Source organism: Coptis chinensis, chromosome 2, assembly GCF_015680905.1.
Source record: "Coptis chinensis isolate HL-2020 chromosome 2, ASM1568090v1, whole genome shotgun sequence".
Taxonomy (NCBI): Eukaryota; Viridiplantae; Streptophyta; class Magnoliopsida; order Ranunculales; family Ranunculaceae; genus Coptis; species Coptis chinensis.
The window spans coordinates 38,380,324-38,396,435 of record NC_141457.1 but is presented as its reverse complement, the minus strand read 5'-3'; the positions used below and the strand labels follow the sequence as shown (position 1 = coordinate 38,396,435).

The following is a 16,112-nucleotide window of genomic DNA, read 5'->3' as shown; positions in this document are numbered from 1 at the left end:
TTTAATTATTTTGTTTTTTATCCCGGTTACTTGTCTCATTGGTTTACTATAATCCAGGTGGAGCACATGGAGTCTCGACTGAAAGAAGATATTTTAGCTGAGGTTACTAAGTCTGGCGGTCGGATGCTTTTACATCGCGAAGAATATAATCCTGCACTAAACCAAATAAGTGTAATAGGGTACTGGGAGAACATTTTAGCAGATGACGTGAAGACTCCTGCAGAAGTGTATGCTGGTCTGAAGGATGAGCACTATAATATTGAATACAGACGGATTCCCTTAACCAGGGAAAGAGAAGCCCTACCTACTGATGTGGATGCGATCCAGTACTGCAAAGATGAGTAAGTATATGGTCGTAAGTGTTTATGAATGCTGCATAGAAATAAATTTGTAGGTTCACGTTTATAATATTGGAACCGCCATTGCAGCTATATCAGCATAGGTGGCAAATCACACCGTGGTATACACATCTGCTTTGGTGGAACGTGTTTTGACTGGCCATATCGTAAAGATTGCCCACTGATGTGCTTGTGATAAAGAACATGAAGTACTATTTACATATGTTTCAGCTGATTACCTTTGTAAATGCATGCTTAGATATATTTTAAAACTGACTTTCTGTGAATAAGTGTAGCAGGTGGTTATATCATAGCCAGCATCTCCCCGTTTTCTCGCGTGTTAGTCTTTCACTGACATTAAACAATATTTTTTTCACCGACTTGTAATTTTGCACCTGTCAAAAGAGGCTACCGTCCGAGATTGACCACATTAAAAACAAATAGTTCTATCTTAATCTGTTCACCTCTTCGTGACCACAACCTTTCTTAAATTGGATACATTAGACTTACGATTGTTCAGTTTTTACGTTTTAGGGCTCATTGTACCCAAGAGTTGACTGACCTAGGCATTTGTCAGAACTCAGAATCTGGTCTGAACCTGGTCCGAAGTTGTGTTTGGGGGTTGCCCCCAGGCTCATCTTAGTTTAGGTTCAGTAGTTGATAATCTCTCTCTCTCTCTCTCTCTCTCTCTCTCTCTCTCTCTATTTTCTTATAAGAAATCAATTTTGTTATTAAAAATTTTGATGGTAAAATTTCATATTTTCTGCAGCTCTGCAGGTTGTTATCTTTTCGTTTCACATACAGGCTTTGGAGGAGTTTCCTATGCAATGGCTATTACTTGTCTTAGGCTTAACACAGTGGTTCATTTTGCATCAAATGTGCAAGAATCATTGGATGATACAGAAAGTCCTAATTTATCTTCTAAAGACAGCGTACCGTCTCAGGCTTCTGATGAAGAAGCGTGTAAAGAGGGTGACTATCGGGACATACTTAGCCTTACTAGAGTTCTCATATATGGTCCCAAGAGCAAAGCTAAGGTTGACAAGGTCATAGAAAGGTATGTATATCTTGAAGAATGGTAAACATATAGTGCTAGGGAAGCTCATTTTATAAGTATTAAGTAATGTTTCAATTTTTTATTTAAATGTGTGCTATAAATTCCTAAAAAGAAAATGTGAAAGTGAGTCTATAAATCTATAATGTGTTAAAATTATTTAGTTTGTAGAAAAATATTGCATGCTTGGCAAATTCAGGCTGCATTTGGTATGTCGAATTTGCTTTTATGGAAAGTCAGTCATCCTAGAAAAGAACCTGTTTGCATTCTTTTCTTTTGTTTGAACTCAAACAATACAAGCTTATGATATTTTGGGCTACACACAATCTATACGACATCTCCTGATGTGTATCTTGGTGATCTTAGGATGTATCTCAAATTTAAAGACAATAGTTCTAGGCGTGGTACAAAATGCCGTGAAATATCACAAAATATCGTGATTTCTGCCAGAAAATCACTCAACCGACATCGAACTTTTACTGATAAATTCCTGGTAAGGGAAACTAAACTTGCCAAGAATTATTGCGAAACTTTGTGGTATTTTATGAAATATTAGGTAAATTTGGGCATTTAGGTCGGCCACATTTAAAAGTTGGAAATGTAAGTTTATTTAGTAGCACCACTCCTCACTGAGCATCTGAATTACCCGATGTGGGACAATTGTTGCCACTTCAACACACCAACTCACAAAGTTTGAAGAATTTATAATCCTACTTTTCCACGCTATTTCATTCTTTGGCCAAAGTGGAATATACAAAGTTTACCCATTGAATGGATCTAATTATGAAGAACAAATCCATCTTCTTGAACTAAATAACTACCCACTCCTTCCACTAGCAGAAGCTTTTAGTGTTGTTGTTTGTGTTCTCTCTTCAAGAAGTCTTTGTTCTCTCTTCACAACACCAGTGTGGACTGGATAAGTTTATCCATAACATGAGGTACTAGCATAAAACTATTGGAATCCCACTTCACCAAAGCCTTGCCCATGAATAGAGCTAATTTGTTGCTTTAAAGCTATTAGCTAGGTGATGGTATCAAAATTCAAAACTGAACAAGTGAACAGGACAGAGAGGACACTTACTGCTAAATCTTACTTTATCTGTGAAACTTTCCGATATACTTTGATATTTTTGTCAATTTAGCAAGATTCCACTGATTCCATACCTCACCTTACCAACCTGTTAGATATGGTATCTATCAGAAATATCGGAAATCGACCAATCCGATAGTTTGCATCGGCATGATATTTTGTACTGTGGTTCTAGGACATGCTACTTATGCTCATCCCCTGTTCCCTGAGATGTGCACCAACATCTATGATTACTTTCAATTACTTGATGTCGGCAACAAGTTGTATACAAGTTTTTAAGGTGATTTTAAAAATTGTGTTAACATCTATAGTGATCTATGACTTACATTGCCATGCTCGATTTTATATTGTTTTGGTATTGTCCCTGTTTTCTTTAGTAATAAGTGCTTGTATTTTGGGGTCTTTGTGTGAAGCATACTCTTATGCGGAAGAAGGTAGAGAAGTACACCTGAGTCAGTTACCTCCATTTTAGGTAAAAGTTCCTCAAACAAGGGTTCCCTCTAGTGTTAGAATTCAAAAGAATATTGTGTTGTAGGCCTGGTCACCAAGTTAACGTTTTGTAATAGTTTGTCAATGGTCAATTTGTATAATTATTTTATGGGGTGGATGATCAAATTCGGAAGTTGAGGAGTTTAAGTTGTAAAAGTGTAAAAATCTCATCATAGCATTTGTTTTCAAACCATTAAGTAATTGATTACATGCATTATATATTACACCATCATTATAGTTCAGTTGAGGTCATTATTTTACTTTTACTTGGGCGAATTCACTATTTTGATTTGGGTGAAATTCAGAGAAGTTTGTGACCATCCTGGTGTCAAACCTGATGATAGGATTTTCCTATTTTTTATCGGTAGATAAAAATTTCATCAATACACTATTACAGTGCATACTGTGGGCTTCTGCATGGAAAGTAAGACAGTCCATCTAGGCTTGCACCCATCATCCTTTGCCATTCCACATCTTGCTTCCTTTAGATGTTACAACATAACTGAGTCCCAATTGAATACTAAATTCTAAAACTTTTAGCCCTCTAATGCCCACTAAGAAAAGGAAAAAAAAAGCTTAGCGAGCCTCTAGAATTATCTGGTGCATGTGTCTTGCTTCGTAGATGAAAATCCTTATATTCCTTTCCTTCCACATTAGTGGTATGATTGACCCCTACAAATGTGGTCCACCAACTCCTTCGCTTTGGTGGGACGCGGGTGTGTGATTAGACTGTTTCCAGAAGCTTCTAAGAGTACTGTGAGGAGTCCAAGGTAATTCAAGGAAGAAAGTAAGGTATCTTAAATCATGGCCAATAAGGTGATTCACATCTGTTTCCAAGGAAATGCTTAATGGACAAAAGGTTTGGATGGAAATGCATCTCCTATTGAAGTCATCAATGGTTTATATTCTCTTCAAATAAGCCACCCAATAAAAGTATTTCACTCTATACAATACAGTCTTGCGTCCTCATCTTACAAAGAAAGTTCACAGTGAAAATTTTGTTTTCGGTCCAAACCTAACACTTTTTGCCATAGTATGATTGTGAATAAATAGAGCTATAGTTGATAGCATCTGTTCTTGCTCTCGCCAAATCTCAAGTCCGTTTCTTACGTTTTCCATGAGCTTAGAATATTCCTTTCCGTATCATTCATTCCAGCTTGAATATTCTGCAGTACTTGCGTTCTTCTCAAGGCCATGCTATACAATGTGCTATATCACTCCGTAAGAACAGCATTGTTGATCCACATATTATTCTAAATGAGATAGTTTTTCCCTGATGGGATGATGGGGCTGAGCACTTCCTGATCAAGGACTTGGAAACTTCTTGAATGGCTCTCGAGGTTCCAGGGAATAACTTTCCCTGTGTTATAGGTGTTTTAAAATATATCATGTAATTATACAAAGTAAATGGAAACTATATATTTTCATCATGGAAATCTAACACTGTCAAAGTAAATGTAGGCCTAGATTGTTGGGGAATGCATCATTCTTAAGTAGCTATATTCATTTTGTTGCAAGTGTTATGCATCTGTCTTACTAGCACAGAGGGAGAAGTGCATTAATCTTTTGGGAGGTCAAGCATTTGCATCTTTTCCTCGATAAGTTATGCCTACGCTGTCATTCTAATTTAGCTGAAGCTCTGCCGTATAATGTTTTCCCAGAAATATCCTATAATGATTCTTAAAGCTGTGGTAATTATACAATGTATACTTCTTTCCTAATGCTGAAATTGTAGTCTTAGTGACATAAACTTCTTCTAGGAAGCAGGAAAGATGCTGTAACTACCTGGTCAGAAACGTTTTGACTATTTTCTAACTAAGAGGGGCTTGGCTGCTGTCTGCTGGCAAAAGCAGGGGTTTTGGTCGTACCTACTATTGGATTTGAACCAATGACTCTCACCGTAAGAAAGCGATACTGCGATACTATAACCTCTAAAAGACTTAGTAACTAAGGGTGTATTTATAGACCCTCAAAAACCAATATTTTAATATGAGATTCACAAAAATACAATTTGCTAATTTATATATGTATGCTCTTACCCTTAAATGACATCCTGAAGTTACACTGCTACTAAAGAGTGGACCTTCACAATGAGTTAGTAGCTAATTTTTGGTGGAGATGATCTCCCCACAATGGACATCTTCACCAAAAATCAGCACATTTCCATCTGTCTCACCTGGTCCCCACTTGGATCCGCCATTGCACGTGAGGGATAATTATGAGATATATTGATGCATTAGCATGGAAGAATCTTTATTTATCTTTACTTAATTGTCTTTGTTTTAATTACTTTCTAGTTGTACTAGGTTATTAGTAGCTTTTAATTTGGTTTCCTAATTCAATTAGGAAGAGTGATTTGGTGATTTCTTATTTGGAATCCAAACTTGAATTTGCAATACGTTTCGTTGTTAGTTGGCTGTTTTTGTTTATTGATTGTTTAATTCAGAGTTCAACTAATGGATATTCATTTTCCCTCCAAACTGTATTTGTCAATTACTGAAATTGATTGGTGTTTGGTGTTTTTCAGTCAAGTTTTGCTTCAAGATACATCATATATAGTACATCAGTAATTAAATTCAGCGGTCTTTTGTGACATATCCCATGTTTGCAGAATGTGATATATGACGTCCAACGCTTAGACTCACGTGTCATTGTCATTATTGCTCTATTCGTTGAAAATTTATGATATGGCTTATTTTCATTATGTTGGTAGTTTCCCAAAATATGCTGTTCTCAACTGTGATATAATACACTCTTGACATTACACCTATGAGTATCAAATTATCCAGATCGGGTGTATTTGGACCATGAAATGTCATACCTGGAGACGAGGGAGATATTTGAAAGATAATGGATTACGGTAGGAGAGAGGTCCACTCTCTATGGAAATAGGAGTAAAAAACGAAAGTGGGTTCCTTTCTGAATCGAGGGAAATCCGGTTTCCCCCTCTTCTCTCCTATTTCTGTGGAGATTGCATCCCCACTAGATGAGCCAATTAGGATTTCCCCCCCAGGGAAATTAGGGTCTCCCCCCAAGTACACACAAAAAAAAGTCAAATTGGGTTGACCGTGTTTTTTTTGTGTGTATTTGGGGAAGACCCTAATTTCCCATCTAGTGGCGGGGGAAACTCTAATTGGCTCAACTAGGGGGGAGGGGGGGGGGGGGGCTACATGCTATAGAATTTATCAAATTTCTCTTAGACATCAGTATAACTGTTTAGGTTCTTTTTTGTGCATCAAGCAGCCTTTTTTTGGCATATTGCAAGCACTAAACATTAGTACTAATGAGAATGTTAAAAGTGACGAAGCTAAGGCCTCCAACAAGAATATCATGAGGGGAGTAACTGAAATCATTCCATGTATGAAACACAAAGATTTCATGCTAAGTAGGATTCCTTAGATCTCAATTTGGTTGATTAAAAATGATGTTTGTTCCCTTATGTTCGGAACACTATTTATAGACATATTGTGACCGCTTAGTGCTGTCATAGTTTTGTGGAGTTTATGCTGTCGTAAGTCTTAACAATGTTTTCCGTATAATTCTAAGATTTTTTTTTTTTGTTTTTGTGAGTTACAAGTTTTCCCTCACATCAACTAGAAACATGAATTTCACCTTGCGGGTAGATCCAGTATCTTAATATAATGTGAAAAATGCATATTTATGTTATCATGCGCTGTCTGGTACATGGCATATTCAGTGATTGTGCTAATATCAGTATGCCATGTGGAAATAGACAGTTCCATGGAAATCTCCATATTGTGAGGTAAATAGCTTTAACTTCTGAAAGGATGCAGAAGATTTCTAGCCAAAAAGGTAGAGGACGACAAAAAAAGAAGATTGTAGTTTTGTTATTCACTAAGCAACAAAAATTAAATGTATTTTGTTGCCGATAAGCAGAAGACACATTTTATTGGAAATGCAAAATCATATATAGAAAGATAAGATATGAAGTAAAACTTGTTTTATGTATCTGAAGATTGGAAAACTTTTTTTATTTAAATTTATTATGGTACAGATCATTGTAGATTTTATATATTCCTCCCATTTCAGTGGTGCTAATTTTCTTCTTATTTTGTAAAGGTGTGCAGGGGCTGGGCATCTACAGGGCGATGTTCTTCATTATAGGAAAGAAATTGAAAGGTGTCTTGATGTCGATGACGAGAATAAGTCATACCTTGTTGATATGGGTATCAAAGCATTAAGGTTAGTTCAACACGATCGTCATTGCTTTTTATGGTTTTACTGCTTGCATTAATTTCTGTTTTAATGAAAACCTAATTAACTCTAACCAAATGGCAGTGTCAACCATGATATCAACTTTGTGTAAGTGTAGTTCTTCAAGTCAAATTTTCCGAGTCTTCCTTACATGGATATGCATTGGTCTTAGTGAATGGTGGCAAATGACATGTTTTGAGTCCATTCTTGTTGTAAAAGGGTCTTGTATGTCACCAAGGTTTCAAAATCTATGGTGTTGCAACCTGCAAGGGAACTTTTTCTCGGTCACGCAAGTTTTCAGGATTTACCTTCATTACCTACAGTTTCTTAGTTAATAAGTGTTCCAAGTAAATCATAATCTAAGTGAATATTGTTATATCGAATGGTCATAGTTTTTAGGATTAACGTTCATTACTTGGTGACGTGCTACTTATTTATCTCTGTTACAAATGTGTACCTTGGTTTCTATTTGAACATTAATGAGGAGTTTGAGTGTATGTAGTGATGTGGTTATTGAGATTGCTAGGAGTTGGCATATTATGGCTAGGACGTGGACAAGTTATTGCTAATCGCCAATTTACAGTTTTGCATCTTTTTAGGCCTTTGGTAGCTCTTACTCCTCCAGGATCCTTATGTATCAAGGAGGATTGTGCTCAGGTGGAAGTACGGCACTTCTAGCTGTTGGAACATCATTTTCTGTAGGTTTGCCTATGATGAGTTGTTAATTTCTTAGTCCACTCATTAGCTCTATTCCTCTGTCCATCTGGAAATAATGAAGTACTTCTACTAACGCAAAAACTGATTAATAGCATTGCATTGGACTCTACATATGAAGTAGAATTACTACAAGATGTATAAGTTTAGCTGTCTTACAGTTGTGTTAGACTTACTCATCTTTAGTTCTTCAGAAGGCCTCTTTACACATTTCTACTTCTTCCTATTACGTGAAAAGTAGTGAATACTGTCTTTTAATTTTATTAAGTTCCTTCGTCTTAATACCCATAACTCTATGAATAGTTGGCATGCAAACTTCATGCGCTCTCTCCATGATAAATTGAAGGCTCTAATTGTGATGGATATTATGACCCCATATATATGCATGTGCTTCTTTCTCTCCGTTGATTTAAGTCCCTTGCAAAGGGTATTCTTTCCTTGTTATTGACGTAAGGATGATTGTGATCCTTTAATAATTAATACGATTTCTGTGATATACTTTCTCTCCATATGCAGGCGGTACTTCTTTCTGATCACTTTTCAAGCTTACCTCTACTGCACTTCCGTGAATCAGATGAGCTTCACGACCTGGATGGAAGCAAGGCCCGAACTTGGCCACCTGTGCTATAATCTGAGGATTGACAAATGATAGGCATTCGACTGTTCAGTGAGTTTATGCATCCTTGGGTATATAACTGAATATTAACCAGTAAAACAAAGAGAAAAAAGGTCTATAACAGAGAGGACATAGTGGGGGTCGCCTGGTATGGAGAAAGCTTTTCTTTCAAGTCAGTATGTTTGATGCATCTCCCACATGTTCAGCATGCAAGTCCATTATAGTTTGTCAATATTTTTTACTATTATTTTGATATTCTTGACAGAAATAAAGCTTGGTGTTCGTAATTGGCATGTAAAATATTTAATATTAAAGAAAATTGTGAATATGCAATAAAAATTGCTTAATCAACTACACTATTTCATTTTCTTTTCGTTGTGTATCGCTTACATAACTTTTCGTAGTGTAAACTGGTAACGTGCAAATCAGAAGAATTTATGACTAGAGATTCAGAATGAGTGAGGACCACGAAAGAATACATGGCCAGGCGTTAGCTGATTTGGAGTTAACTCAAGTTAATATAAATCGTGTCCGAAAATGGATTTATTAGAGCAACATGCTTGTTTTGCTTAAGTAGCTTTGAAGATGTTTTCCTCCAATCGTAAATTTTAATTTGCATCATTTTGTTAACGAGAAATGTTTCATTCCATCCAAAAAGGGAGGGTTTCTGCCCCATCTCTACTACTTATAAGGGGCGTAGGCAAGGCTAGCCAATTAGTTAAAGAAGCTGTCTTATTGACATGTGTACCAACTTTTTTGTTGACCTTTTAAAGTGCGCAGGTTCACCCAAATTTGGTATGTGCACGATTTTCGACCACACATTTTGAAGGATAAAACCGGAATAAATGCCCTAAACACAGTGGACCCATACACTTTGCGCACCCTAGATCTACGCATATTATAGTTCAGATTTGTTCGGGTCACTTTTAAACAATTTTCAATGGGCACTCATCAAATTGGATTGGGCAACCTCTCAAAAAAAAAGAAATTTTACAAATTTGCCATATTACAAGTTTGCCATTAAAGCCCAAGCCCAGCAACCAATTCAACCGGTATCGCCAAAACGAACTCTCCGGGTCGTTTCTGTTTACAAGTGTACACTCAAACGACTTGGACGAGTCGTTTCTGTTTACACTCAAATGACATGGTCATGTCGTTTGAGTGTAAACAGAAACGACATCACCATGTCGTTTGAATGTAAACACAAACGACTTAGCCAAGTCGTTTGAGTGTTAGTTTGAGTTACACTCAAACTACATGGCCAAGTCGTTTGAGTGTATACTCAAACGATATGGACAAGTCGTTTGAGTGTTACTCACACTAACACTCAAACTACGCGGCCATGTCGTTTGAGTTTACACTCAAACTACGCGGCCATGTCGTTTAAGTGTACACTCAAACTACATGGACACGTCGTTTGAGTGTTACTCACACTAACACTCAAACTACGCGGCGCCATGTCGCTTTGAGTGTACACTCAAACTACATGATCGCGTAGTTTGAGTGTACACTCAAACAACATGGCCGCCAGTAGTTTGAGTGTTAGTGTGAGTAACACTCAAACGACGGGTCCATGTAGTTTGAGTATACACTCAAACGACATGGCCGCGTAGTTTGAGTGTACGCTCAAACGACATGGCCGCGTAGTTTGAGTGTACGCTCAAACGACATGGCCGCGTAGTTTGAGTGTACACTCAAACGATATGGCCGCGAACGATATGGCCGCGTAGTTTGTGTGTTAGTGTGAGTAACACTCAAACGACTTGTCCATGTAGTTTTTGAGTATACACTCAAACGACTTGGACATGTAATTTGAGTATAGACTCAAACGACTTGGTCACGTGTTTGAGTGTACACTCAAACGACGTGGACACGCACTCAAACGATTTCAATTGAATTAGAAAAATTGAAATCCAATTTAAAAAATTGGGTTAGAAACAACACAATTACATCAATAAAACTACATGCACTCTACACTCTTTATCTGTTATGACATAGTATCTTTATAACCAAGTTAAAACATGTAATCAAACATGCTAAAATCTAAAATAATAATTTGTTTTATATCTAAACTTGTTATTATTATTATTTTTTCAATTGTTAATCATAAACTAGTTTGGGGTTTGGGGTTCGGAGTTCAGAGTTCAGGGTTTAGAAATTTCGTGACATAGTATCTTTATAACCAAGTTAAAACATGTAATCAAACATGCTATAAAATCTAAAATAATAATTTGTTTTATATCTAAACTTGTTATTATTATTATTTTTTCAATTGTGAATCATAAACTAGTTTGGGGTTTAGAGTTCAGAGTTCAGGGTTTAGAAATTTCGTACCAACATATTTCACTTAATTATTTGAAATAATAATTTGTTTTATATCTAAACTTGTTATTTTTTATTTTATTTTTAAAATTGTGAATCATAAACTAGGTTGAGATTTAGGGTTTAGGGTTTAGAGTTGTTTACAAATTTCGTGCTAACATATTTTACTTAATTATTCAAAATAATAATTTGTTTTATTTATAAACTTATTATTTATTATTTTCTTTTTCAAATTTTGAATCATAAACTAGTTTGGGGGTTTGGGTTTAGGGTTTAGGGTTTACAAATTTCGTACCGACATAAAAAAAAATTAATTTCAAACATATTTCACTCAATTATCCAAATCTAAAATAATAATTTGTTTTATATCTAAACTTGTTATTTTCCATTTTTTTTATTCAATTGTAAATAATAAACTAGTTTGGGGGGTTTACAAATATATTTCACTCAATTATTCGAAATATATCAAAATTTCAAATATATATAGAATACTCATTCACTCAGTTTAGAGTTTAGGGTTTACATAGAATACTCAAGTTTCTCTACATACTCAAGTTTCTCTAAATGGAACATGAAGATGAAGAAGAAGTATTTTAGGTAATGTTTGAGGTACAACAACAAATTAAAGAAGAACAACAAATTAGAAAAAGAGAAAATAGAAGATATGTTGAAAGTGAAGAAGTGGAACAAAATGTTGAAGGTCAAGGTGAAGAATTTGAAGATGCGACAAGTCGAGCAAATGAAATGCCGAGAAATCGTCGACGACAAAGTGCAAACCTAAATAATGAGGTAACACTTGATTAAAATGAATACAAAACACTTGATTGAATGAATGAATGAATGAATGGATGCAAAATGAATAAATGCAAAACCCGAGCCCAAATGACATGGCTGGGTCGTTTGGGAACACTATCAAACGACATGGTCGTGTAGTTTGAGAACACTACAGAACGACATGGCGGTGTAGTTTGAGAACACTACAGAACGACATGTCCGGGTTGTTTGATTACACTATAGGACTACATGGCTGGGTCGTTTGGTAAAACTATAGAACGACTTCTCCAGGTCGTTTGGGGACACTATAGAACTACATGGCCGGGTCGTTTGGACCCTCTATGAAACTACATGGCTGGGTCGTTTGGACTAAATTTAATTAAAAGTTTTTTTTTTGTGACTTTGAAACTAAATGCAAATTGTTTGAGACTCTTGTTTTATTCTTCTATATGTAGAATTCTTTGCCGCTATCCGGGAACCGATCCTCTGCAAACTCGAATGATGTGGATTGTCAACCGATTTTAAGTGATACAACAGATTTTTTTTACTACGGAAGAGGTATGATTGAGTAGGCATTGATTTCATTTTTTTTTAAAATTTTTCTAAATATAATTTTATTAGTGTATTAATAATAGTTGTTGTTTTTTATGTGTTTAGGTCTTTCATACACGTAGCGAGGCAATCGGTTGGGCAACCGCTAGAGGAAGACAAGTTAATGTTGTTGTGGTCATTGAAAAGTCGAGTGTGCCAAAAAGAAACCGAAGAGCAAGATTGAATTTGGCTTGAAAGTGCTTTCGGGTGTGTATCGGTCACACAAGAAGGAAGGAAGCTAAGAGAGGGCTAATAAGAGAAGGTCGGGAACCAAGAAATCGGGATGTCCATTTAAGTTAAAAGGTGTTTTCAATCGGCCGTCGATAGTTGGAAAATTGTCGTTCTTAATGGTGTTTACAACCATCCATTGGCGAAGACCCTTGAAGGACATGCATTTGCTACTTTCGACTAACCGTTCGAGTTCGAAAGTATTTGTCGAGATGAGTAAGTGTGGAATAAAACCTAAACAAATATTGGATTCCATCAAGAATAGGTATCATGATAACATCTCTAGTATATCCCAAGTCTACACTGCAAGGCAGAAGGTGAGGAAATTGGATATGAATGGTCTCACACAATTGTAGAGATTGCATGAGTTGTTAGCAAAAGAACATTATTTTGAGGAGTTGAGACAGGATGAGAATACCGAGGAGATAACGGGATTGTTATGGGCCCATCCAGAAGGTGTTAAGTTGGCTCGGACTTTTCCAATAGTTTTCATGTTAGACGCTACCTACAAAACTAACAGGTATCGGTGGCCTTTCGTACAGTTTGTAGGGGTGACTTCAACGTGGAAATCTTTCACCGTGTGTCAGGTGCTGTTTCAGTCTGAAACAACAGTCGACTATGAGTGGGCCCTGCATCATTTTAGTGGCTTGCTTGGTGATATAAGCCCATCTGTGATCGTGTCTGACAGGGACTTAGCCTTGATGAGTGCCGCTGACAGAGTTTCCCCTAACACACACAAGCATCTATGTAGATGGCATATCGCTACGTGCGTCCTTTCAAAATGTTACGATATTTTTCCAACTACAGAACTTGTAGAGAAGGCCCGTTCTGCGTGGAACACCGTAGTCAAATCGAAGACGAGGTTATTTTCCAAATAGATGGGATGCTTTGGAAAAATATTACGAGGGTTGAGTACTCCAATTTTGTTTGTTATTTGCGAGACTTGGTTTCCTCCGCGGGGATCGATTCGTATGTTGTTGGGACTGACCAACACAATCACTTTGGGGAGTACAACGACCAATAGAGTTGAAGGGTCTCATGCTTTCGGTGAAGCGTGTACTAGGAAATGCAAACTGTCATGATTTTTTGAGTATGTTTAGCTTAATCCACCCGATTCTAGAGATCCAGATGTCCGAGATTAGAGCTACCTTCGAGAGAAGTATGATTGTAACTCAGCACCACCACCGGATTCCTTTGTTTCGTGAACTCAGAGACCTTGTCTCACGCAAGTGTTTAGACTTGTTATTTGAAGAAATAGATACCCGCGTAAAGCGTGTTAAAGATGGAGAGATAAGGTGTTGGTGTTATTTGCGTACGAGCCATGGACTGCCATGTGCTCATGAATTAATTGAGTTTGAAAAACAAGAGCGGTCCATCCCTTTGACTACTATCGACCCCTTTTGGAAAACATTGTCTGCTTCTCCCAATGTGTCAGTGGGTGTTGGTCCCGATGTTGCACCTTCGATGGACTTGTTCATGAATAGGTTTGCAATGGTTTCAAAGAAGAAGCGAGGGTTATGATTAGGAAGCTTATGGAGATTGCCGTACCAAAAGTACATGGCTAGTACCGCCTTGTGAAGAAGCAAAACCAAAGGTCGGCCGAAGGTGGTCTGCAGCTGAAAGCTTCAAACCGGAGATGATAACTCTTCAAAGCGAGATCCATCTTATTTTGAACATTCTCAACGTGACCATGAAGAGTGGGTCTCACGTCACAACCAAACACTAACACCCACCCAAACACCCACACTACACCAAGAAAGAAGTCTTCTCCAAAACTACCAACCCAAAACATCCACACCACACCAACAAATAAGCCTTCTCCAAAAACACCAAAACAACCACACCAAGAAATAAACCTTCTCCCAAAACACCAAAAAACAACCACACCACGAAATAAGCCTTCTCTCCAAAAAACACACCACGAAATGTGAGAGATGGCTTAGACTTTGGAAAGACGAGGGGTCCTAAGGATTACGGGTTGGATATTCTGAAGAAATGCATAAATACATTGTTAGAGTCCATGACCCCGTTGGCGATGGCAAACTGCGGTTATAGAGCTTTCTGCATTGCATTAGGAAGAAGTCAAGAAGAATGGCCACAGATGAGAAGGGAGTTGTGCGAAGAGCTTCTCGACAACCTCCCCTTTATTGTACTTTGTACAATCAAAGTGAGGTTTTTATTCGATGAAGGAAATCCTACATGAAGAAGGTTCTGCACCCTTAAATAAGTGGATGAGCATGCCTTTTCTTTGGATACTTATTTGCTTCAAGATTTAATGTTGTCCTTATGCATTTAGGAGCTCGTCAGTGCTTCCTTCTCATGCCGCTGAGAACCCAAGCAAATCCTGAGAGAGTGACCCAAGTGTTGGGTAGTGACATGTTGGTGGAAATTATTTTATCAATGTTGAACTTGTTGAAGATTGTCCGGTTCCTCCATGTCATGATGCCAATGGCTTAGAGCTCGATATGATATTGCTGACAGTTGGAATTTGGCCTTGACAGCAAGGCAATTGCAATTTATGGCATTAAACATTCCCAATTTAATATGAGAAAAGGAGCTCGTTGAAGACCCAACAGTACATGTTATCGACTAAGTTGTTTGTATGTTGTCGATATGATATTTTGATGTAATTTGTATTTTGATGTAATTTGGAACAAGTGTAATTTGATTTGATTTTTATGTTATCAATGTTAGGGCTTTTATTTGATTTGATTTGGAAATCGAGTAATCGACTAAGTTGATTCGGACGGCAATCGAGTGATTTTGAAATCGAGCGATCGACTAAGTGATATATTGATGTAATTTGATATTTTGATGTAATTTGGAACAAGTGTAATTTGATTTGATTTTTATGTTATTTGGAAATAATGTTAGGACTTTTATTTGATTTGATTTGGAAATCGAGTGATCGATTAAGTTGATTCGGACGGCAATCGAGTGATTTGGAAATAGAGCGATCGACTAAGTTGATTCGGATGTCAATCGAGTGATTTTGAAATCGAATGATCGACTAAGTTGATTCGGATGGCAATCGAGTGATCGACTAGTTGATTCGGACGGCAATCGAGTGATTTGAAATAATGTTCGTATGTTGTCAATAATGACCGAAACTACACGGTCAAGTCGTTTGGCTTTAGTCCCAAACGACCCAGCCACATCGTTTGGGATTAAAGAAAAACGACATGAACAAGTCGTTTGGCCTTTAGACCAAACGATGTGTCCATGTCGTTTGGGCTTTAGACCAAACGATGTGGCCATGTCGTTTGGCCTTTAGACCAAACGATGTGGGTGGGTCGTTTGAGATTAAAAGAGAACGATCTGCTGTGGCGTTTGGTATAAAGGAAAAACGATCTGCTGAGGTCGTTCGGTCTTTATGCCAAACGATGCGGCTGGGTCGTTTGGAAAAAAAAAATTTCAAAATTCGTTTTGTTTTTACAACACTTTCATATTCATCAAATTCCACTTTTCCATTCAAACATCAAATATCAAACACTCTCATTCATCAAATTCATCCATTCATATTCATCAAATTCCACTTTTCCATTCAAACATAAGATATCAAACACTCTCATTCATCAAATTCATCCATACATATTCATTAAATTCCATTCAAACATTAAACATCATTCATCCATTCAAACATCCAACATTCATGAAAACATCATATCCATCAATTCATTC

General features: G+C 37.0%; 1 protein-coding gene across 4 annotated transcripts in view; it reads left to right on the top strand.

Annotated features, from left to right (window-relative positions):
• Window positions 1-8,886, top strand: part of LOC147515968 (metal ion-binding protein) — a 31,119-nt gene extending 22,233 nt beyond the window's left edge. For 2 of the 4 annotated variants that reach the window (XM_086588689.1, XM_086588690.1), the window contains exons 16-19: window positions 58-341; window positions 1,108-1,395; window positions 7,052-7,174; window positions 8,417-8,886. In XM_086588689.1, coding sequence (XP_086444815.1) covers window positions 58-341; window positions 1,108-1,395; window positions 7,052-7,174; window positions 8,417-8,549 — 828 coding nt within the window. In that variant the 3' untranslated portion in view covers window positions 8,550-8,886. Of the gene's footprint in view, window positions 1-57; window positions 342-428; window positions 1,017-1,107; window positions 1,396-7,051; window positions 7,175-7,769; window positions 7,885-8,416 lie in introns of those variants that run through there. The other 2 variants (XR_015210847.1, XM_086588691.1) reach the window with 2 other exon arrangements.
• The last annotated feature ends 7,226 nt before the right edge of the window (window positions 8,887-16,112 follow it).